General features: G+C 45.2%; 1 protein-coding gene across 1 annotated transcript in view; it reads right to left on the bottom strand.

Annotated features, from left to right (window-relative positions):
- tmem163a (transmembrane protein 163a) overlaps nucleotides 1-25704 on the bottom strand; it is a 69167-nt gene that overhangs the window by 5134 nt on the left and 38329 nt on the right. Inside the window, exons 3-7 of the mRNA XM_056436342.1 lie at nucleotides 9081-9124; nucleotides 8268-8359; nucleotides 7024-7120; nucleotides 2324-2435; nucleotides 496-637 (exon numbers count right to left, since the gene is read on the bottom strand). Of these exons, the coding sequence (XP_056292317.1) occupies nucleotides 496-637; nucleotides 2324-2435; nucleotides 7024-7120; nucleotides 8268-8359; nucleotides 9081-9124 (487 nt within the window). The remainder of the gene's footprint in view (nucleotides 1-495; nucleotides 638-2323; nucleotides 2436-7023; nucleotides 7121-8267; nucleotides 8360-9080; nucleotides 9125-25704) is intronic.

Here is a 25704-nt window from a genome sequence, read left to right as displayed (position 1 = left end):
AGATGACAGCATGAGTAAAACCAAAACTCAAGTCATCACATCCCAGTCCACACAGGTGCACATACCTCAGTAAAAAAACACATCTAACCTCCTTCCAACTCTTTCAATCTATTTTTAAAAACACCTAAAGATTTGAGGAATTGTGAAACATTTCAAATCAATAGGTAAAAAAATAAATAAATAATAATAATAGTAATAATACATTACATTTCTATAGCGCTTTTCAAAATACTCAAAGACTCTTTGCAACACGTAGTTAAAATATTCTAAAAGCTATGCAATAAAAATAACTAAAATTACAATAAAAACAAACGATAAAAGCAAATAAGAGCGTAGAGAGCAGACAATCACGCATTAAAAGCAGTTGTGAACAGGTGGGTTTTGATTTGTGATTTGAACGATGAAAGTTCGGTGGAGTCTCGGATGATTTTGGGGAGAGAGTTCCAGAGGGAGGGGGCAGAAATGGATGTAACCGGTTGGGTTTTTGTATCTTACTTGATGCCATATGCCAAAATGATGAGTCCAATCAGAACTCCCATGGTGCCGTCCAGGTACCAGACGTCAGTGTGGTGCTTGAAGACCTCGGCGCTGATCAGAATGGAAAATCCCATGATGGAACCGACCAGAGAGTTGAACCCTGAGAAACAGAACAGAATAGGACAAAAAGTCACGCGTGTTTATGTATTGCATGTATGAGTAATGGAGTTCTCTTAAAGGGACAGTCACTCAAACAGACTTATTTCTGACTCTCTTTCTACAGTGCCAGTGCTATTCATCAGTCGAGATTATTCTGGTGTGTGTTGTGTTTCCGAACAGATGATCTATATTTTATTTTGTTTCTGAGCCGTTTCATGTAACAACTATTACAGAAAATAGTTCCTGCATGAATACCGACTCCCGAATATCTCTTGGCCAATCGCTTCCTGGACTTCCTTTGATACACAAATGGCTATAACATACAATATTATGCTATTATATTATATATGTGTGTATATATATATATTTATTTATTTATATATATAAATTGCAAATATTTTTTTTGACAAAATAAAAATAACAACTTTATATTATATATATATAATATAAAGTTAAACCCTGTCATTTTTATTTTGTTAAAACAATTATTTGCAATTTTAATGCCTGAATTCATGTTTCTTATATATATATATATATATATATATATAGCACAGGTGCTATATATATAGCATATATATATATATATATATATTATGCTATAACAATTACGATATAATTGTGGATTTAATCTACTGTATTGCAGCTGATGTTTTTTTAAATAATTACATTTCTCCTCGTGTGGAGGCCGGCATGGTGGGCTAATGTCTCGCCTGCAGTGAGTGTAAAGTCTGGTGGGAAATAAATCCAGTCTCTGAGAACAGCAAGCTAAGGTTTATTGGATTGATGCCCTGCATCTGTTCGGAGACCTGGGAATAGCAGCGCGTTTGTGAGTGTGTGTATGTGTGTGAGTGTGTGTGTGCGCTCTGAGCTTACACCTGCACATGTGTCTGTGAGCAGCCAGTCAACCTCAGTTCTTTCAATCCAGTTGTGAGAGCATCTTTCTCACACACACACACACACACACACACACACACACACACACACACACACACACACACACACACACACACACACACACACACACACACACACACACACACACACACACACACACACACACACACACACACACACACACACACACACACACACACACAGTTTTGTGGCTTTGCTTTTAATACTTTAGTGTCTTTTGTCAGGGGTTTGAGCAATGGGTTAGTTATTTGGGAGTTATTTTAATTTATTGCTAATTTATTTAACATTCATGTCTTTGTTGCTTCTTACAGCCTCTAAAGGAATATACTGAGAACAAAAGTTAATTTAACTACCCACCATAAAATAAGATAATAAAATTAGCTCCATCTAGAGCGGCTAAAACCCTGAAATGCCTCTGACAAAAAAAAGGGAACAGTAATAACATACGGTATATAATAATATATAATAATAACAGGGGCCATTTCACTGCATAAGAAGTAATTGTACTATACATATTTTTACAATGTGATGTTGCTAGTTCTATGTATTTATCTTAAATTGCACGAAAGTCCGTTTTGCAACTCTTCAGGTTGAGTTATTTGTGATTAGCAGGGTCGAGACACACAGACACAAATCATCAACACTGAAAGGCTAAGATCATTTTCCTGAGCATGAGCCAAATACCATTTCCTAACGCTGTCCTGGAGCCATTTGTAAGCTTGTTATTTTAACTGTGTGTGTGTGTGTGTGTGTGTGTGTGTGTGTTTACTACCATCGGTGATGAGTGCCCGGCTGGTCAGCACTCTTCCCAGCATGAACTTGGCCACAGCCAGAACAGCACATGTGAGTCCGCTCACGATAGCAACGCTGTAGAGGAAGTTGTCCTGTGGGAAGAAAAGGGAAGAGGACGTCTTCGTTATCGGATGAGGCGAAAACGATAAAGCGACGCACCAAAGAGTGACACAGAGACGGTGTCCGTAAAGGCAAACAGCGAGGAGCGCCAACGCTATCAGTCAGACGGAGCGACCCACCGGCTCAGCTCACCCATCAATAATAGATTTACAGACCCAAGGTCCTTCGAATTTAAGTGATGTGAGAGGATGTGAGTTTTTTAGAGCGTCGAACTGACTCAGCACAAAACCTGCACTCGGCCCCAGAGTGGCTCCCTATCAGAGTTATGGGGGGGGAGGAGAAAAGGAAGAGAGAATCTGAAGTCGATGAGACGCTCACGAGAGAAGACTCCAACTCTGGCGCTTCACATTACTTCACCGGGCATTCTTGGTCATGGCTCTGACGTACAAAGCGGTCCGTGGTCAGACTCTCTGAACAGACGTAACGGGCCTTTATTCACACGTTGAAGCACGACGCCTTTATTTCTCTTTATAGTTTAACTTCCCTTCTTTTGCAACTTCTTGCTTGTAACCTGAGATTCTCCGTGTCCCCTCCTCTTTGTCACGGAGCTTCCATCTGCGGAGCTGAATGGTGACGTCATGGACGACCGCCATCAGGCCCAATAACAGTTTGTATTTATTCAAAGGAGAAGCAGATCTGTGTTTTTTTATTTTGTTTTCTTTGTGTCGTTTTTATTGTTTTTGGAATTCATTTTTCACGGCTAAGGTCAATGTAGGCATTCTAGTCGATATTGTTACTGTTATTAATGTTTTTCTGTAAAAGAGATTTTATTATAATAATAATAATAATAATAACTAGAACGGGCACACGGTAGAGCGCATACCTTCGCATATCACAAGATTGGGCAGTGAATTATGAACATGTTGGCATTACTTCCATGCCAATTGGATAGAAAATTGACCGTGCTATGGTAAAAAGAAGATGTTGACCTTTTCATGACCTTGACCTTGACCTTTCACTCGATCGATCCCAAAATCTAATCAAATGGTCCCGTGATAATAACCAATCATCCCACCAAATTTCATGCGATTCGGTTTAATACTTTTTGACTTATGCGAATAACACGCTGTTTGCGTGTTATTCGCACACATACAAATAAATAAATACACGGCGATCAAAAACATTACCTTCCGCATTTTCAAAAACAGTTATATGTTGCAAGGAAGACAACATTTCTCAGTCTTATTTTCTAAGTAAAAAAAACATCTGAAAGTTCTCGTCTCTTAAGTGAGTCGTGAAGTTATTCAGGACATGTGGCAGCTGCACTGCTGAGAGGGTTCATGGTCTCTGTGTATTGTGTCTTTTCAGACCCTTTTAAGTTCTTCACCGGCACTTCCTAATTCAGATGATGCGAATGTGTTGACTCACTGAGAGCAAGATCAGAGAAGAGAAGTGTGTCAAAGCCAGCGTGTGTGTTTGTGTGTGTCTGTATGTGTCGCATCGGTCCTGGGAGAGACAATCTCAGCTCTCCGTTTTTTAATCAGGCACACGGTACGTGATGCGAATCGGGATTCCTGGCTTTCCTCGGTGAGATTTTACCGCCCCGTGCTTCGAGGTGGCCGACATTTTACCACCGCTCGCTCTGGAGTTCTGAAGCGATCCACAACGCGGACAGGGAGATATCTCGGAAGGAGAAACCCGGTTCGGGTTTACCTCAGATTTTCGTTTCCATTTGCATTCCCCCCGAAATCTCCGCCTGGCTCTTTCGGTCACACACACACACACACACACACGCACACACACACACGCACAGATCACCGCCGGTGTGACAAATCCCCTCTGACTTCTGTTAGATGGAGACTTCAATGAAGCAGCTTGTTTCTGCCACACAGAAGAGAAAAGAAGAAGAAGAAAAAGCCCAAAGGTGGAAACAAAGGGATGAATGAGGAACAATATGAGTCATGGAGTGTTGATGGAGGGGGACAGACCGGGTGATCTTGCAGGGAGAGGTTGGAGAAAGGATCTGGGCATCATGGTGGACGGGAAACAATGAGAGAGTGAGTAAGTGGAGGGAGGAGAGATGAGAGAGAGAGAGAGAGAGACTGGATCAACCAGAAGGGAACGATAAACCCCTGCTTTTACAGTATCGTGGACGTATTTCACATACAAGTCCAGATCGTTATCTGATTAATCCAGCACCCGGACAGGCAGAAGATAAAGTACAGGGGGAAGGAGAATGGGCCGAAGAGAGAGAGACAGGACGTCAAAGAGAGAGGCGGTGGTAATGGGCTCAAAGGAAGCTCCTCTGAGACCTCACACCCCCAGCTTCCATCCACGTAACGGCAGCGGAGCATCAACCGCTCAACCAAGACGGCTTCTAGCTGAACCGTCCGCACGGGGCAAAGGGATTCACGTAAAGCTTTGCCTTCTGGGTAAAAAGAGCCTGAAAGGACTTTTGGTGGATGTACTCCAGCTCTCGTTAAAAACAGCCACGGTCAGAAATACACATTACTTGTTACTGTGTAGACTACAGCGTCATTTTTTTAAGGGTACCCCCTGGGGGGGGTTTGGCCACCAATGGTGTGTTCACACCGAACGCGTCGAAATTTCGACGCGCGTCGAGATTACATGCAAAGTCAATGCACAGCTGCGTAGACGCTGCGTAGAAGCTGCGTAGCTGCGTAGTTTCCAGCGAGCAGCGCATCAGACGCGTTTGCCGCGGGGCGAACAGAGCGAACAGACGCAGCTCGTCGACGCGCGAGTTGAAATTTCCCAACTCCGGCAGCAAAAACGCGCGAGTCATAGTTGCGTCAGCCAATCAGCGTTGAGCAGCTCCGCTCGTCATCGTCCTGCCGGTTTAGAAAATGGAGGAAAAGATTATTGTCGCCGTTTGTGGGCACCCCGAACTTTATGACACGACTCTTTTTACTGACCGAAACCGGAGCTATAAAGATGAAGCGTGGAAGAAGGTCGGAGAAGCCGTTGGACTACCTGGTAAGTTTTGAATGTATGTATTTGCTTTTATTCTCGCTATTTGTTGTACTTTACTATCAACCAACCGCCGGCATATGTGTTTCATGGCAGAGGAGATCTGCCGCCGGAGGTGGAAAAGTCTCAGAGACGCGTATCAAAGAGAGAAGAAGAGAGAGAGAGAAGCGCAGTGGGAGTGCAGCTCGGTCCACTAAAAAGTGGAAGTACTCTGCGGTCCTGTCGTTCCTCGACCCATTTATACTCCGCCCCCGATGCGTCGCGACGCGTCTGGTCTGAACACACTTTTTTTCGACGCGCGTGGGAAAAGAGGTAAGAACCCTTGAGGAGAGAACAGAGGAGGATCCCTCTCCAGGATGGACAGAACAATAGATGTCATGTGACCAGAAGGAATCATTACACACACATTAAAACACAGGAACAACACAATGAATACCACAGAGTGGATGAATAGTTGGTACTCGGCATATTCCACCATCCAGACCTCCACGATCCATCAGGCAGATGGAGGTAGAGGAGTGGGCGGAGTCTCAGCAGTGGGCGGAGTCTCAGCAGGGCCATGGTAAATGCTTTCAATGCAGTTTCATGTCTTTACAGGAAAACTGCTCAGGGTAAACTGCGCCAATGTTATTCTTGTTAAAGTGCACACATTTGACCTCATATCAAGGTTGTTTTAAAATTCAAGTGTGCAAATGAAATATGAAAGTATTTTAAGATCTGCTGCTGGGCTCAATAACTCTAAAATCAAGAAGTGCATTTTTAGAACTGAAAAAGGCTCGGGGTGGACGGCTTCTGTGGAGTGTACACATCTCTCAGAAAGGTAAGACGGCGAAGGTTAAATCATTTACGAACCCCAAACAGGAAGGTTTCAAAGCACAGGCCTGGAAAAACAGATGTGCTGTGGGGAGGGGAGGGGAGGGAGGTAGGGTGTGTGTGTGGGTGTGTGTGTGTGTGTGTGTGTGTGTGTGTATGTGTGGGGTCGCTCAGCCAACAGCGTGATAACGAAAGGGTTGGGCCGTGCTCCGGCAACAGAAAGACCAGACGATTTCAGGGGATCTTATTCATAGTTTTAACACCTCCAGAGGGAGAGAGAGAGAGAGAGAGAGAGAGAGAGAGAGAGAGAGAGAGAGAGGGCGGGGGGTGGAGCGTGTGTGTGCGCGCGTGTGTGTGTGTTTGCGTCGCCAAGGGAAAAGGAACACTCGCCAGGTGGAGGGAGAGGAGAACTTTGACGTCAGAGGAGCTACAGCAGAGGGCTATAAAAAGATACCGCGCTCACAGTGAGTGATGTGTGTGTGTGTGTGTGTGTGTGTGTGTGTGTGTGTGTGCATTGACTGAAATCGTATGGAACTCCAGGCTATTGTAGATTCTCAGGTATTTGGTGCATATAATGCACACGTAATGCGTATGCGGGGTGACTCGTTCCCAATGAACTCACACGTGACCAGGTTGTTTATGTTGTTGTTGTTGGTGGGGGGCGGGGGGGGGGGGCAGTGGGGATAGCTAGGAGCCGCTAATGAGCTTTGTCTCTTTTCAAAACACTCTGTTGAGAATCACAAGGCCCAACGTAAGAGGTAAACTGAGTGTTGTATGCTGTGTGTGTGTGTGTGTGTGTGTGTGTGTGTGTGGTCTTACCACTTCCGGGGGCACCCTGGTGGACAGATCATGGATGGCCTTTCCAACGATGCACATGGAGGAGAGAATGAACACAACCCCCAGGACCACACACGCCCTGCAGACAGAGAGACAGACAAGTCAAGTCAGGTCACATCAGCGTCAGGCTCAGGGCGCCTGGGCGCGATGGGGAGACGGTCCCCCTGAGAACATGGAGACCGATGATGACAAGAGCAGCCTGGACGCACACACATGCACATTCAACTGCTTCGGCAGCAGTGGAAATGAAGTACGGTTATTCACCGCCTCTGCTCGACTCTTTCACAGTCTCACTCGCAGAGGAACACGAGGCGGCGTTCATCCCGATTCCTGATTCGGGAATGTGGTCAAGTCACGACAAAACCCCCACAATGCACCGGGCAAAGAGGCGACGTTACAAACAATCGCTTCGCTTGAGTTCCGGGTCTTGAATGCGGTAACATGTGCTGACAGTCAAGAAACTGATGCCTCAACCACAACGACATGAACACAGCAGCTCGATCCCAACGTGGTCTGGATACCCTCCCCCGACATGATGTGGTTATGGGACGTCACGTATTGGGTTGATAGACACATGTATTACAGTTTACAGCTGTAATGCGTTTGTACATTCAGGGGTGTGTGTGTGTGTGTGTGTTAAATGGACACCTGGCAGCCAATCTGATGGACTCAAGCTCAACCTGATGCTACCTCCCACTTCAATCCGTCACTTTCCATTGGTTGGTCTTTACCAGTGAAACCAAATATTTAAATATCACACAATCCCGAAAATAAATTCCCTCTCTGACCGGAAAATTGCAATTTTTTTGGGGGGGAAAAAAAAAAATCAAGAACGAGAGGCAATTAAAAATAGACAAAACTAGAACGGGCACTCGGTAGAGCGTATACCTTCGCCGCAGCCACATTTTGGCATTAGTTGCATGCCAATTGGATCAAAATTGACCGCGCTATGGTAGAAAGAAGATGTTGACCTTTTCATGACCTTGACCTTGACCTTTGACCCGATCGATCCCAAAATCCAATCAAATGGTCCCCGTATAATAACCAATCATCCCACCAAATGTCATGCGATTCGGTTTAAGACTTTTTGAGTTATGCGAGTAACACACATACAAATATTTAAATAAATACATACACAGCGATCAAAACATAACCTTCCGCATTTTCAATGCCAAGCACTCATTCGTCCAACAGCAATTGAACTCAGCACGCGGTTTGCTACTCACATGTGCTCCCTGTGCGCAGAGTGCACAGCTGCTGCGTTGCTGTAGCGCCAGAGGACGATGATGGACGACAGGACGTCCAGCGCGGCGTCGAACTGCGGCGGGAAGAGGGGGAGGGGTCAAGTTACGAGACGACGAGTTAACTTGAACTAAACCGTGACATCGAGGCCCTTCGGTGCGCATCGGCTGATCTAATGGATGCTTTGATGTGATGTGAAACATACAACAGCTGCGCGACCGAGAGACTGCGGGTTTGTCGTCGAGGCGATAATATTGGTCGTTTATCCTCTCTCAAAGAACTCTACGGCGAGTCTTATCCGTCCTTAAGCGTCATCGTGCCGTGGCTCAGTCGCACGGCGTAACATTCACAGACCTCCGCGCGGCGTTAAATCCACTCGTCTTCGTAGCCGAGCTCTTGCTCATTGAAATCCAATCTTTAATAGAGAGATAGCGAACAGAGAAGATTGCGGATCCTAATATTTTAATCACATCGTGTTAATCACATTTCCTCTCACTGGCCTCGGGTGTGGAGGACTTCATTTTGACTTCACAGCTATTAAGTCTTTTCTTCTTCTTCTTCTTCTTCTTCTTCTTTTACTAATTACACTATTTGGGGGTAAAGCCAGCAGACATGTTTATCGGCTTTTTGACGTTCAACCTGAGCTTCTCTGCCCCGTTACCTTGGAAACAAAGGGACCAATAACACTTTGGAAATGTGATTCATGAATAAATCACAGAGACCAAAGTTATGACTAATTGATCAATGCAAATGGGGGGAGGGAGGGAGGGGGGGGGGGAGAGGAAGGTGGAACTCACGCCAAATCCAAAGGAGGACGAGCTGTGTCTCATGAAGGATACGGCTGTGGAGAGAGAGAGAGAAAGAGAGAGAGAGAGAGAGAGCAGTTAGGATCGATTGATTAGTTTTAATCCCAGTTTGCTATAATTAAAGTCACCATATTAATACATACATGATCAGCACTTTACTTTACTCAGCACTTTACTTTGTTTTCCCCTTGTATATTTAGTATTAGTATTAGTATTTAGTTTTTTAGTATTGAGTTTTGTGTTTTATAATTATTTTTATTCATGCTCTGATGTGCACCGCTGCTGTGATTTTTGAAATTTCCCCACTGTGGGACGAATAAAGGAATATATCATATCATATCATGATGCGTCTTTTGCACGGAAAAATTAATTTATGCAAAATGAAAAACAATTACTTGATGAAACATGACAGGGTAATAAGTGTCTTTATTGGTCCATTGTGTTGGATACCCCCACGTCGACCACACAGGGCAGAGGTACTTTCAAGTGTGCGTCCGTCTAATGTGTGATCAGTTTATTTGTTGGTGGATAATTCACATCGCCGGTTCGCTTTATTCCGAGAAAAAGAGCTCTCATCTAAACACAGTTCATAGACGATGGGTGAGACGTGAGCGGACGAGTCATCGTTCTAATGAACTCCACATCATAATTGCTTTCCCTACGTGTCATTTACACTCATTTAAATCAACATTGCATTTATTTTGACTGCTCGGGTAAACGTAGCAGTGACGTATCTCTCGCTGACGGCAATGCGTTAGCTAACGGAGAAGCATGAGTTTATATTTATGTTTCCAGCTGACACAGGTATGTCCAATATTGTTGTTGTTGTGTATTTTTATTCAGTGAATCATTGCACTACAATACAATATTATTATAATATATATATATATATATACACTACCGTTCAAAAGTTTGGGGTCACTTAGAAATGTCTTTATTTTTCAAAGAAAATCACAGTTTTTTTCAATAAAGATAACATTAAATGAATCAAAAATACACACTGTACATTGTTAATGTGGTAAATGACTATTCTAGGTGGAAACGTCTGGTTTCTAATGAAATATCTCCAGAGGTGTATAGAGGCCCATTTCCATCAACTATCACTCCAGTGTTCTAATGGTACATTGTGTTTGCTAATCGCCTTAGAAGACTAATGTCTGATTAGAAAACCCTTGTGCAATTATGCAAGCACAGCTGAAAACAGTTATGCTGGTGATATAAGCTATACAACTAGCCTTCCTTTGAGCTTGAAGTTTGTAGAACAAAATTAATACTTCAAATATGAATCATTATTTCTAACCTTGTCAATGTCTTGATGACATTTTATATTCTTTTGATAAATAAAAGTGTGATTTTTCATGGAAGACACAAAATTGTCTGGATGACCCCAAACTTTTGAACGGTAGTGTATATATCTATATACAAAACCGAAAGACTGACAAGGAATAGGTCGAAGCAAAAATGCTTATATATTCCTGTCCTAAATTATTATTATGAAATAAATCAGATAATTATCATGATAATATTCATTTGGTCCTCCTCTGTCCTCACTGCACCTCTTGTCTCGCACACCTGTGCCTCCTCTTTTTTTGTTTTGTTTTTGCCCTTCTACTTGTCCTTGTCTCTCTCTCTTTCTCTCCCCCCCCCCTACACCTCCCTGTGTTTCCAGGACAGTCTCTTGGGGACAGCACATTGGCAGTTAAATCACCATGGTAACAGGAGATTTGAGGCCGAGCTCGGACTTGGTTACAGAGCCACAGAGCTTTCATCTTCCTCCCCTCTCCATGCTTTGTCTTCCTCCCCTCTCCTCTCTTTTCTTCCCCGAGACTCTCAGATTCTGATTTCCTTGGACACACGTCTCCTTTCCTTTCCCTTCCTCCCTATCTCGGCTTCTCTCTGAGAGGTGTCCTTTATCTTTTATTCGCCGGAGTCGGAGCTCTCCACCTCGCAGAAAGCGGGCGACGCGGCATCGAGAAACAAAAGCTCCTGCGTAGCGCATCCTTTTGTTGTGATGCTTACGGTATCAGCTTCAATGTGGACAGTTGCATTGAAAAGGGACGAACACGAGGGAGGAGGAAGGATGGAGAGAAGATGAAACCAAGGAATTTAAGAAAGTGGAGAGGGCCGACCCGATTCGAGCCCTGAACCCGGGAAGATGGTACGAGTCAGGCTGGATGCGTAGCACATGACACACACTCACATATGCTCTCTCTCTCTCTCTCTCTCTCTCTCTTCTCTCTCTCTCTCGCTCTCTCTGCGCTGTGAGTCAGAGTGACGGTTGGGTGTGTGTGAGCGGAGTGGAGCGAGTGTGTGTCTTTTCTTTTCTCTCTTTCACAGTTACGTGGGTTAATTCTATGTGTATTGGTTGAGAGGAGGCGCAGCGGCCGGCGCGGCGGCTCCGATTCCAGAGGAGAGCGCAGCGGCGAGCGGCCTCACTGCTGCTGTACCCGACACACATGTGGTGGGTATGAATGAGAGCGTGAGTAATGGTGGCGATGGTGATGGTGGTGAGGCTAGCCAGGGCAGTGAAAGGCAGGCTGTGGGTGGGATAGGTATGGGAAAAAAAGGAAAAATAGACTCACAAAATGGTGGTGATGGTGGTGACGGGGCTAAAGCTGCCAAGAGCAGTGAAAGGGAGGAGGTGGGTGAGCTGGGAAATAATGAGGAAAAAGAAAAGGAAGAAGGAAAAGGAAAAAAGGGGGAAAAGAATAATAATGATAAGAAAAACCCAAAAAATGGGGCTGATGGTGGCAAGGGTGGAGATGGTGGCAAAGGTGGGGAAACTGCCCAGAGCAGTGGGGGGGGGGGGGGAGGTGAGAAGTGATGATGAAGAAAATAAGAAAAGCAAAAGAAATGTTGCTGATGGGGCTACGGCTGGCAAGGGTGATGGTGGCAAAGGGTTTGAAATCACCCAGAGCAGTGGGGGGGAGGCTGTGGTTGGGGTAGGAAGTGATGACGAAAGAAAAAAAGAGGAAGAAAAAGGAAGGAAGAACAAAGAGAATGCTGATGGGAAGCCCATGGAGGTGGTAGGACAGCGGGGTGGAGTCGTAGGGGCGGAGGAAGAAGGTGTAGGTGAGGAGGGGGCTGAGCAGGTGGAGATGGATGAGGAGGAAGCAGGGGGGCAGAAAGAGGCCCCAAAAAGAAAAAGTGACCAGAGCGCCGGCGGCGAAGCCAAAGCCAGCAGGGTGGAGGAGAGGAGGAGGAGTCAAGGGGCGGGGCAGGTGGAGGACAGCAGCGACGAGGAGGGGTCAGACGACAGCGACTCTCCTCTGATTTTAACAAACAGTGAAACCCAAAAGCTATATACAGCTGATGAGATCAGTCTGTTTTTATATAAAACGAAAAACCAAAAAAAGGTAGAGGTCAGGGATCACTTCCCTGACCTCGTGGCCTTCGAACACTCCTGCCGCTACCACATGGCAAAGAAGAAATTGGATAAGCAGGAGGTTTTTAGAATTAGAAAACTTTTACCTAAAGTGAAGGAGTGCATCCAGCAGGGGGAGGTGGAGAGCTCCAATGTGTGTTTTAATTGATTTGTTGTTTTTAAGTTTTATTTCTTTTTTAAACTCTTTTCTTTGAATGAACACGTTCAGAGTCGGAGTTTTAAACGTAAATGGAGCGAGGGACAGTAAGAAGAGAACATCAATTTATGAATTTAACAAGATGAAAGCTAACGATGTTCTCTTCTTACAAGAGACGCACAGCGACAGCACCAACGAGGCGGACTGGAGGAGGGAGTGGGGGGGGGGGAAGTCCTCCTGAGCCACAACACCAACCTCAGCGGAGGAGTGGGCTTCCTCTTCTCCAGGGCTTTCAGCCCGCGGTCACTGGAGGTCAAACACATCGTGGAGGGGAGGCTGTTCTTTGTGAAAGCACGGTTCGACCTTTTTAATGTTTTTTTTATTAATGTGTATGCTCCAACAACCGGGGCAGAGAGGAAGCTGTTTTTATCCAAAGTTAATGATGTTTTAAATGACTGTGCCTCGGAGGATTTTTTATTCTTGGGGGGGGATTTTAACTGCACAGAGGATAATTTTAAAGACAGAAACCACACAGAGCCACATCCAGCTTCACAGCAGGTTCTGAGGAGGCTGGTCCATTCTCATGGTCTGGTGGACGTGTGGAGAAGGATGCATCCGGACTGCCGACAGTACACATGGTCCCACGTTAGGGAGGGAAGGATCTCCTCAGCCAGGTTAGATCATATTTATGTTTTTAAGCACCATTTAAATATTTTTAAAATGTGCAGCATTGTTCCGGCTGGTTTTACCGATCACTCTTTGGTTTTATGTCATGTTTTTATAAGGAGCTTTTTACCTAGGAGCGCATATTGGCATTTTAATTCAGTTTTAACTTTCGATAGGAGTTTTAGAGAGGTGTTGTTTTATTTTTTTGAGCATTTTTAGGCTGAGGAAGAGTGATTTTAATAATCTTAGGCAGTGGTGGGACTGTGGTAATGTAGAGATTAGGCTCCTTTGTCAGCAGCATACTTTCAACGTCACTAGAGATGTCACCAGATCTATGAAGGACCTGGAGACTGAGATCGTGGACCTAGAAAGTTTGAGTGAGTCCACAGGAGATCGAGGACATATTGAAGTCCTCAAAAGTAAAAAGGCGGCTCTCGCCGACCTGTTCGAAGTCAAAGTACAAGGCGCACTGGTCAGGTCCCGATTCCAGACCATCGCGGAGATGGACACTCCCTCTAGCTTCTTCTTCGGCCTGGAGAAGAGGAGTGGGCAGGGGCGAGTGATCCACTCACTGCTGACGGACGCAGGCCAGCGGTTGTGGAACCAAGCCAGATCCGGAAGCGGCGGTGGGGTTTACTCCTCCCTTTATGCCACTGAGTATAGGGAGGAGGGAGAGTCGACGGAGGGGCTCTGTGGGGAGCTGCCTCAGGTCTCCGAGGAGACTAATGAGGAGCTCGACAGACCCATAACCCCCAAGAGCTGAAAGCTGCCCTGCTGGGAATGCAGGAGGCGCGCCCGGAATCGACGGCCTCCCGCTGAATTTTAAAAAATACTGGGATGTCCTCGGAGGGGACATCCTAGAAGTCTTCAACGAGAGTCTGGCCTCCGGTTCCATGCCGATGTCCTGCCTAAAAAAGGAAACCCGCAGGACATCGGTAACTGGCGCCCTGTGTCTCTGCTGTGTGTGGATTACAAGCTTCTGTCCAGGGTCCTGGCCTCCAGGCTGAGGGGAGCTATGGAGCAGGTCCTCCATCGGGACCAGACCTACTGTGTGCCCGGCAGGTCCATGGTGGATAACGTCCACCTCATTCGGGACGTTTTGGAGGTCTCCAGCTCGTTGGGTATGGACACTGGTCTGATTTCTCTAGATCAGGAAAAGGCTTTTGACCGCGTTGAACACGGCTTCCTCTGGAAAGTTCTGGGGAAGTTTGGGTTCAGCGCTGGCTTCATAGCTAAGATCAAGGTGTTGTACAGTGATGTTGAGAGTGTGCTGAAGATAAACGGCAGGCTGTGTGCTCCTTTTAGAGTGAGTAGAGGGGTCCGGCAGGGCTGTGCTCTGTCCGGGATGCTCTACGCACTCTCCCTCGAGCCCCTCCTCATTAAAATACGCTCTAGCTTACATGGTTTGGTTTTACCTGGTTTTAATAAAAAAATGATCTCATCGGCGTATGCCGACAACGTAGTTTTTATTAAAAACCAAAATGATGTGAACCTTTTAAATCAAATTGTACAGGATTTTAGCACGGCATCGTCAGCGAGGGTGAACTGGAAGAAAAGCGAAGCCCTCGCTGTGGGGGAGTGGCGTGGCGGCCTCCCGGTTCTTCCACAAAAGCTCATATGGAAAAAGGACGGTTTTAAATATTTAGGGGTATACCTTGGGAAGCCGAGCATGGTCCAGAAGAACGGAGGGCGTCACAGAGAAGATAGAGGGGAAACTTTCCAAGTGGAAGTGGCTGCTCCCCCAGATGTCTTTTAAGGGTAGAGTACTGGTTTTAAATAATCTTATTGCATCCCAACTGTGGCACAGGTTGACCGTTTTAGACCCTCCCTCTGGCTTCTTAGCCCACATACAAAGAAAAATTGTGGATTTTTTTTGGGAGGGTCTACACTGGGTGCCACAGGGGGTGCTGTTTTTAACCAGAGAGGAGGGGGGACAGGGCCTTGTCCACCTGGCCAGCCGGACGGCCACTTTTAGATTACAGTTTGTTCAGAAGTTTTTAACGAGTCCGGGGTTTTTAGTGTGGCGAGACGTGGCCAGCTGCATCCTCAGACGTGCTGACAACCTGGGGCTGGATACTGCTCTGTTTTTAATAGACTCCAGTATTTTAAAGATAAGTGGGCTGCCTCCTTTTTATCAGGGTGTTTTTAAGTCGTGGGCCCTTTTTAAACACGAAAGGTGCTCACAGTCTGACTCTCTGTTCTGGTTGTTGAGAGAACCATTAATTCACGGGGCAAAACTAGACATTAGCAGCAGCGTCACCCCTGGACTAACGGAGGCGCTGCTGCGAACAAAGACCCTTTGCCTGCAGCAGTTGGTGGATGCAGTGGGGCCGACGCTGAGCGACCCCCCCGGCCCTGGGCTCCCTGCTGGGTCTGCATTCCGACCGGGTGGCGAGGAGGCTCCTGGAGCTGTGGAGGCAGAGGCTGACCGGGTTGGAGAGGAGCCTCCTCAACGACTACAGCCAGCAGAGAACAGAGCCGGACCCTGCAGACCCCTTCCCAAACATCTCCCTCAGCCCGGGGCTAGGGGGACTCACCGGCCCCCTGCTAAGAACGAGCCACCCAGAAACATTCACAGTGAGAAAAGCAGATAAGAAGACACTGTATTTTAACTGCGTGAAGAGCATCAACTGTTCCAGACTGTGCAACAGACCGCCCACTGTGTGGTCAGAGAGACTTGGGCATGGAGGCCCTGGCCCGCAGTGGGGGGTCCTATACAAGCCTCCCCTGAAGAAAAGGACCGCTGACCTCCAGTGGCGGATTTTACACGGTGCTGTCGCGTCTAATGCTTTTATTTCAGTCATCAATCCCGCTGTCCTGAGCCAGTGCCCCTTCTGTGACCTCCGGGAGACTATTTACCATGTTTTTAATGATTGCAAGAGACTTTTGAGTTTCTTCGCTCTTTTAACATTGGTTTTTAGTCTTTTTAATGTGGTTTTCACAGAGAAGGTTTTTATCATAGGAGCTGCCTACAAATTTTATAAACACATTGGAGACCTGGATGCTTTTAAACAACGCTGGTGTTTTAACGGTATTGTTTGTTCTGTGGTGGAGGAGGAGCTCGTGTTAAAACATGTTTTATTTTATTTTTTAAATGTTTTTTTTGGTTTGCTTTTATTTTAAACAACCAGATTTTTTTAAACACTTTCTTTTTAAAGAAACGGTGTAAAGGCTAAGAAAATGTAAATAAAGTGTTTTTCAAAAATCCCCCCCCCCAAAAAATCTCTCTCTCTCTCCCCCCCCCCTACACCTCCCTGTGTTTCCAGGACAGTCTCTTGGGGACAGCACATTGGCAGTTAAATCACCATGGTAACAGGAGATTTGAGGCCGAGCTCGGACTTGGTTATAGAGCCACAGAGCTTTCATCTTCCTCCCCTCTCCATGCTTTGTCTTCCTCCCCTCTCCTCTCCTCTCTTTTCTTCCCCGAGACTCTCAGATTCTGATTTCCTTGGACACACGTCTCCTTTCCTTTCCCTTCCTCCCTATCTCGGCGTCTCTCTGAGAGGTGTCCTTTGTCTTTTATTCGCCGGAGCCGGAGCTCTCCACCTCGCAGAAAGCGGGCGACGCCGCATGGAGAAACAAAAGCTCCTGCGTGGCGCATCCTTTTGTTGTGATGCTTACGGTATCAGCTTCAATGTGGACAGTTGCATTGAAAAGGGATGACCACGAGGGAGGAGGAAGGATGGAGAGAAGATGAAACCAAGGAATTTAAGAAAGTGGAGAGGGCCGACCCGATTCGAGCCCTGAACCCGGGAAGATGGTACGAGTCAGGCTGGATGCGTAGCACATGACACACACTCACATATGCTCCCTCTCTCTCTCACTCCCTCTCTCTCCCTCTCTCTCTCCCTCTCTCTCGCTCTCTCCCTCCCTCTCCCTCCCTTCCTCTTCCTCTCTCTCTCTATCTCTCTCTCGCTCACACACCTCACTGCAACAGGCCTTTTCCGACCCATCTGCAGAGTCCAAAGACGGAGCAAACACTGGTCGTCCGTGATGATCGTGGTTTAATAAACAATCCATTATGTATTTTATCGTGAGACTGTAAAGATTCTCCACTTATTCGTGGTTTCACGCGGGTTCATTTCATTTCATTGGACTTCTCTGGGGGCGGCTTTAGCTCAGTGGGGTAAGAGGGCCGTCCTGCAACCGCAGGGTTGTGGGTTCGATCCCCGCTCTCCCCATTAGTTGCAAGTTGAAGTGTCCTTGAGCAAGGCACTGAACCCCCAGTTGCTTCCCGGGCGCTTCACCGCAGCCCACTGCTCCTTAATAACTAAGGATGGGTTAAATGCAGAGAACTAATTTCCCCTTGGGGATTAATAAAAGTGTATATTCTTATTCTTCTCTCCCCGAAAGAAGAATGATAACCGGCGACAGATGTCAGTGTAAAGGTGCGTTCAAACCAAAAGCGATGCGATTTTTTCGCGCCACCGAATCTCATGAAAAGTCAACGTACAGACGCGGCATTTTTCCGGGCGGCACGTTTGGGGCATTTGGGGCGACGCGATGTGGGCGACGCGATTACAGCGGCGCAATTTTCGCCCCGAGTTGAAATATTTCAACGCTTTGGGCGATGCAAAAAAAAATATCTCGCAAATCGGGCCAATCAGCTCTCGAGTTGCTCCGCGCGTCATCGATGTCCCGCCGCTGTTGAATCAGAAAAAGACGGACAATAAAGTTATGAACACAATAACATATATTATGTATTATAATGTTATGAACACAGTAACATATATTATATATTATAATGTTATGAACACAATAACATATATTATTATAATGTTATGAACACAATAACATATATTATATATTATGTTATGAACACAACATATATTATATATTATAATGTTATGAACACATAAACATATATTATATATTATAATGTTATGAACACAACATTTATTATTATAATGTTATGAACACAACATATATTATAATGTTATGAACACAATAACATATATTATTATAATGTTATCAACACAATAACATATATTATAATGTTATGAACACAATAACATATATTATATATAATGTTATGAACACAATAACATATATTATATATTATAATGTTATGAACACAATAACATATATTATTATAATGTTATGAACACAATAACATATATTATATATAATGTTATGAACACAATAACATATATTATATATAATGTTATGAACACAGTAACAGCGTTTAAATGTTCCGCTCTCGTAGCGCTGGAAGCGGAAGTCTTTCAGACGTAACGGTAACTTCATCGGTGAAAGTGACCGAGCTGAGTGAGCCTACGGGTGATGTCATGAACCCAAACACGAGGGCGTTAGTGTGTGGGATGTCCACGACAAATATAAAGCAGAACTAGTGGTTAGTTATTCTGGTGGAGGAAGGAGATGATAACGGTCTTTACGGAGACGAGACACGGAGATAAGCCCCGCCCCTCGCGGAGCGTCTCGACGCTTATGGCGTGAAAACGGTGAACGGTCGAGCGAGTAAACGCACTAGTTTTGGGCGACGCGAAAAATCGCATCGCTTTTGGTGTGAAGGCACCTTCAGGCCGCAACTAACGATTATTTTCATTGTTTATTAATCTGACCAATATTTTCAATCGATTAGTCGTTAGGTGACGTTAGAAATTTGAAAAAAAGGTCTAAACATAAATATATTCAGTTTGGCATGACATGAAACACAGAAAGACTCCAAGTTGCCGGTAATTGTTTTAACCATTGCAGCGGTCACGCTTTTAAACAACTGTAACAAAGGAGCCAGTTATCCGCTCCGAGCTCTAAAGCCATGTTTTAATCACATGAAGAATGAAGAATCTTTATAAGAATACAGGCATAGAGAGATCCTCCTCTCTTTTTAAATATCTCTTGACACCATCTGAAGATATGACCCAGAGGCCGACGCCGCTCACGGGTCCAGACCACAAGTCCTGCAGCGCGACATTGAGGAGGACGAATGATGTGAGGAGCACGTTTTAAAAGACAGGGTTCTTACACATTTTGACCAATGGATTTCCAGGACTTTTCCATGACTTTAAACTAAATTTCCATGACCAAACTGAAATCTCGGTATACACATGAAAAATTTAGAAAATGTTGCGTATTGAGAGCGTACGCCGGCTTATATTTTGAGCATCTTTCTTTAAAAAAACATATTTGTTATTTCAAACTCGGCGTAAATGAACATATATAACACATTTCCATGACTTCTCCAAAACTTTTAGGATTTAAATTTTTTCCATGACTTTTCCAGGCCTGGAAATGACCATTTTAAAATTCCATGACTTTTCCAGGTTTTCAATGACCGTACGAACCCTGAAAAGACATCCTCAAAACCAAATGTGATTTTTTTTCTAACGATACGGTTCGCGTGGAAGCGACCGGTCGGGGCGTCACGTCTCCGAGTGTGCGTGTGACGCTGTGAGTCGGTAATGGAAGAAGTCGGGCGGGGCTTGAAGTCTGGCGTTAAAATAAATAAAAAGACTCTTCGCGTGCTGCTCTGGGGGAACAGACGGGGCGAGCTTTCCCTCCTCTTAGCCATGTATTGACTCAGCCAGAAAGACAATAGCCTGTGTGTGTGTAGCTGCAAGAGTGTGTGGATGACGACGTTCCTAAAAGCTGAAAGGACTATTTTCCGTCTCTTAGCCCCCTGAAGATCTGCCTTTGACAAACAGCATCCCACCCTGGTGGGTCGCTTAATGCTCAGGTCTTTGGTCGGGGGCGCGTTCGTTGTTAGAGGAGTCACGCCCGTACTTTTCTTAATCCAAAGGCTTAAAAGTGGCCTAAAGAGCGTCTCTGTTTCTCCCTTCTTTCTTCAAACCCGTCGACACTTATCCATCCAGTGATGTAGTGGGTTGTGCCCTTTACTATAATTGATCTAAAAGCCTCTGTGTGTGTGTGTGTGTGTGTGTGTGTGTGTGTGTGTCAACATTCCAAGAGAGCCTCTAAGTTGAGGGCTGGACCCGGCTGCCTGAGAGGCACTGACCCATAACCTGTCATGGGTTTAGATGTGTGGTTTCTTTTATCCACGCACACTTCAAGGACACACACACTTCCCTCGGCCTCTTCGGGCTCCCGGTGCTGAGCGAGCAGAACATTTATTCCCTTTCACGGAGAGAGAAATTCCATCCTCGCCACGGCTTACGAAACGTCCATGCGCTCTAAGCTTGTGACCACGGCGTGCCCGGACAGCAGGGGGAGAGCGCGTCATCATTTTGCAACTTCGCGGCCACGCGTGACCTTTTCTCACGACGCGATCGGTTTACGAGCGGATCTCGGAAAAAACGTGCCGTCGTGATCAGATTTAGTGATTTGTTGCAGATTTTAATAACTCTTCCTGGAAAAGGATCCCGAGCCACGGCAACTTCACTGTTGTCAAAAAGTATTTTTTTTCTTTCTTTCAATCATTTTATTTGAAGTTTTTACAAGTTACACCAGACAATCAAAAACAACAACGAATGAATAAAAATTACATAACAACCAAGTATACGAACAATCAGACAAGGAAGAAGAAAAATAAAAATAATAATAAATAAAAATAAGAAAAAAGAAAAAAGAAAAAAACTTAAATCTATCAGACAAGGAAGAAAAAAAAGAAAAATGATCATAAAGAAAAATAATAAAAAAGAAAAAAAGAAAAAACTTAAATCTAAAAAAAATCCCATTAGTGTTAGCTTACTGGCTGCAATTAGGGCCAGGCTGAAAAAGCGACTCATTATTTCCCGTAGAAGGTCAAAGAAGAGAGAATAAACAAGCTTAAAAAGTTTGCTGTTTCTCTGTTTCAGTCGGACCAACTGACTGACATTGACGTCTGTTTTCTTACCACACAGGCTTCAGTTTTGCCCAATAAGGCCGACACAATAACAGTAGAGGTCGTCATGGACCCCGCTTCAGCTCATTTTAGAGTAACAGTGAACCATAAACACCAAAGAGAAAGAGACAACCCAACCACTGCACTGATGAAGTCTCATAAACTCAACTCTAACACTAAGACAGCTACAATGTTCCCTTTGTTCAAAGACTACAACTGCTCTACATTTAATATGGAAGCAACCAAAACCGTCAACGATAAAAGTGTTAAATCTCACGGAGGAACCCGCACTGATAAACTGAGATCACGCTTCTGTCTGGGTGTGTGTGTCAGCTGACAGATACAGCAGGTCCAGACCGAACATTCAATCCCCCGTCAACACCGTGACATCACATCACATGTCATTTAGTCACATGCTGTCCACTGTATACAGGAAAGAAGAAGAAGAAAAGCCCACATCAAATGAGCAGAATCATTTGCAGCCAAGCCGAAACGTAATTACGACCTGCTCTCTGTTGCTCGAGGGCGAAAAGCTCAATTCAGGGATGTGGAATTCAATTACATCGCAAGGAGCGAAGGAATAATTTGGGAGGAGGAGGAGAGAGATGAAGACGGAGGCAGGCCGAGGAGCAGATGGACCGACGGACGGGGGGAAACAGGCGGAGCGTGAGAGGAATAAAGCGAGAGAAAGAGAGGAGGCGCTCTTAGACGAGTCGTCCAAACTCTCCCGACGGACACGTTTAATGACGTCGAGGAAAACCGCCTGATGGTCCAGAGACGAGGGGGGAGGGGCGCAAAGTGTTTGAAGGATAGCGGTGCGGTTCAAAAAGCAGTTTGTTATATTCACTGCGCTCCACGGGGGAGGATTGTGGAGCGGATATTTGCACAGTGGAAGGGTGGGAATGGTGATGGTGAGCAGGGGCTAGAGAGAGGAGGAGGAGGAGGAGGAGGAGAGCTGGACGAAGGAGACGATGCATCGGACTAAACAAGAGATTTATGCAAATACGCTTGTCGGGTTCCTCGAGATGCGGTTGGAATGAAAAAAGAACATCCCATTGGTGTAAATAAAAATGTTCCACTTCTCTGCTGTGTCTGGCCGATCATGTGACCAGGTGACCCGATGCAGCTTTCAACATTTCGATATTGACTATGAAAACAAAATAACGTGATCGCCTGTTTTAGATTCAAGCGTCGGCTGCATAGATGTATGGTAACGCACCTGTCTCCTGGAATGTCTTTAACCCTCCTGTTACCTTCGGGTCAATTTGACCCCATTCAATGTTTAACCCTCCTGTTACCTTTATATTTACTGACATATTTTACCCTCGGGGTCAATTTGACCCCAGCAATTAAAACCTCCAGAAAATTATTTGAATTAATATTGTTTTCCAAGTTTAAGTGTGAGGTACTTTATGTTTGTTTGTTGACTACCTAAATAGCCCTTTAAATATATAAAAAAGTTGATATTTCTTATATGTTTGACACAGTGAAAAACAGCCTGGGGTCAAATTGACCCGACAGAACACCGACGTTAAACATTGAATGGGGTCAAATTGACCCGAAAGGTAACAGGAGGGTTAAAGAACTCGTTTGCAAACAGCATATACGTTTCTATCAAAAATTAAATGTTTGTAATTAACACATCGGGCATATTCCACGATCCAGACCTCCTGATCCATCAGGCAGACGGAGGTAGAGAGGAGGAGTGGGCGGAGTCAAGGTATTTCTTTGGTATTCAGACAAATGATCTGATCTTATATTATACGAGCGTCATCCCTGGAAACATGCGCCTGTGTGGGGGGATTGTGCAAGTTTATCATGACCTCAACACTTTAGTTTATCACTCTGTAATATCGAAGCTCTTTCAGGATCCAGTTTGCATCCAGGATAAATGTATTCCAGAGCAATCTATTGCAAATGTTAGTTCAGGTGGGATACACATTGCTGTCGCAACTCATTTAATGCTTTGAGGACCTTGAATACATCAAGGGTATACAGTAGCTTTGAGTAGATTTATTCACATGAGTTCAAAAGTTATAGGAGAATTTTAAAGACGAGTGCATCGGCACGTCAACAACTCCTTCATCGGGTTTTCAAAGTGAATATTTAAAATAGAAATACGTACTCTTCCCAGGAATATATAAATATATGTAAATATAAATATATCATCACTATCAAAGAGAAGTCCATCAAACTAAGTGTGCGTGGTCCTTTTAATAATCTGCTGTTTAGAAAAGACGAAGAATGTTTTCACACGTTCACATTCAAGCCTGTGTGTGTGTGTACGTCTCCATGGTAACCGCCCTGTTTATGGTCTGTTTGACTCATAATGGAGCATCATTTACGAAATGAACTTCAAGCTGAATTGAAGAAGACTTGAAACTAAAGATTGAGACCGTGAACTCATGTTTACGATGTTTCCTGGGGGAATACATCAAGAGAGAAGGAGAGTCATGTATATAGACTTCTATGCAACCAGAGGAGTCGCCCCCTGGTGGTCAGGAGAGAGAATGCCAGTTTTAAAGAACTTCCGCTGCCTCGCCTGGTCAGACGTTGTATAGAGGAAGCGATCGGAGGTTGCTATGGTTACCATCCAGTTAGAAATCAGCTGCAATAGCGGTACACATCAGGACGACTCGATTAAATGTTGCACCCTGAGGGTTTAACAAGCGAAGGAGCACAGCCCTGAATAGACACTTGGTTACATATATATATATATATACATATGTATACATACATACACATATATATATATATATATACATACATAAATACATATATATATATATATATACATACATATATATATATATATATATATATATATTGATTGATTACTACGTGGATGGGCGATCTCAGTCCTATATCTAATTCTCGTCTAATTTCCCGTGACGTAGTTCACAGAGCGACAGGTTTTCCAGGTCGGAGGTCAGGCTGGATGTGTGCGTCACACAACACTCGTTTCCTGTGCTGAAGGTTTAAAAATAACTCGCTGAAGAAGAAGAAGACGCTGAATAAAACACGACAGTCGGCCGCGATCAGTCCGGCCGTGTGTTCGACGGCGTGTTTACTTTTGGCTTTTCGGTCGCAGGCTGAAACGGCCTCGATCATTAAGTCCACTCTGTTTATTCTGCTGTGATTAGACACACACACACGTTTCTGATTGGTCTGCATCTGAATATTGATGTGAATATACCAAATTATTCACAAGTCTTAAAAGCAATAGCCGGGATGCAAACCCCCCACACTCGGGCGTTTGAGTCCCGCCTCGAACGCCCACGTTGAATCCCGTGACTCTGCAGTTCGTGAGAGTCGAGCTCCCATCCTCGCCTCTGGTCCTCTCCCAGGTGGGATTACTCTCCCCCCACGGCGTCATTAGGAGGACGTTTTCATCATTTTAAAAATCGAATATTTCTTGGCGGCACGATCAAGTGTAAATGTGTTGAGCACGGTCCTTCAATCAGAGGATCGGTGGTTCGATTTCTGTCTGTCTGTGTGTGTGTATGTGTGTGTGTGTGTGTTGAACGGCTTGTTGCCTTCCAGTGGGGAAGCGAGTTAAAACAAAAAGGCCCTCAGGGCATTGCTTCCTCATTCATTTAGTGGCGCTAAATAGGCATAAACTCCATCTGATGACCACACACACACCCACACACACCCACCCACACACATACACAGACACACAAACAGAGAGGGAAACACAGACAAGCTGGCAGAGGCAACAACCACACACAATATAAAACATTTAAAATGAGAAAATTAAGCAAAAAACACGTCCGATCACGAAAGGCTCGTGTAAACACGGCGCTCTCTCGCTCTCTCTCTCTCGCTCTCTCTCTTCCTCCCTCCCTCCTTTTTTCCTCCTTTTTTCCCGTTATGTCCTTCTGTCTCTTCCCGTCCCCTGCAGACGGGCCACTTGTTCCCTTCGGTGTGTTCGCCAAAAAAATGAATCCTTTAATTTCCTTTCCGTCCGTCTCTCTGTCGTCTCTCATCCCCCTCTCTCTCTTTGCTCTTTCCTTCCCCTCCCTCCCTATCTATTTCCATCCCTTTCATTTAGCTCCTCAATCTGTCTCCTCCTCTGTTTCCTCCCCTCTCTCCTCTCCTCTTAACACCCCTATATTCATAACCCCTCTCTCTGCGGTACCCCTCTCCTCGCTGTCGCCGGGCAGAATTGATTGGTCGATGGGGAGGTGCCATCTGCGAGCCGCTCGGCACCGGGGACCCGCCGGTGCCGAGTTTAAGCCGGGACAAAGCGGACGGAGCCTTTCCTAGACGCCTGCAGCTGGTTTCAAGAGCCTCCGTCTGGAAAACCTTTTAACGGCTCAAGAAAGATGGATGTGAGGATTTTGTGACGTGTTTGGTGATAAGAAGGGACAAGACCTCCAGCCTGAGGCCTCACAGTGAGGTATGGTTCAGCAGAGTCACGACTATTTACTTCCTGTTGACGTCCTCCCGTTAAGCACGTCAAACCAACGAGACAGTATTACGAGGAAATTGAGCACCCATCTCCTCTTTTCTCTCTCCTTGTGGATGAATTCTCATCTCTCAATCACACATTACTAACTCTGCTTTCTCCCCGGAGTCCTTTTGACTTCACGTCTCATGGGGTCATCGGACCCGATGAGACATC

Source organism: Pseudoliparis swirei, chromosome 2 (assembly GCF_029220125.1).
Source record: "Pseudoliparis swirei isolate HS2019 ecotype Mariana Trench chromosome 2, NWPU_hadal_v1, whole genome shotgun sequence".
Lineage (NCBI taxonomy): Eukaryota > Metazoa > Chordata > Actinopteri > Perciformes > Liparidae > Pseudoliparis > Pseudoliparis swirei.
The sequence above is the reverse complement of the archived record's forward strand: the minus strand, read 5'-3'. Positions and strand labels throughout refer to the sequence as shown.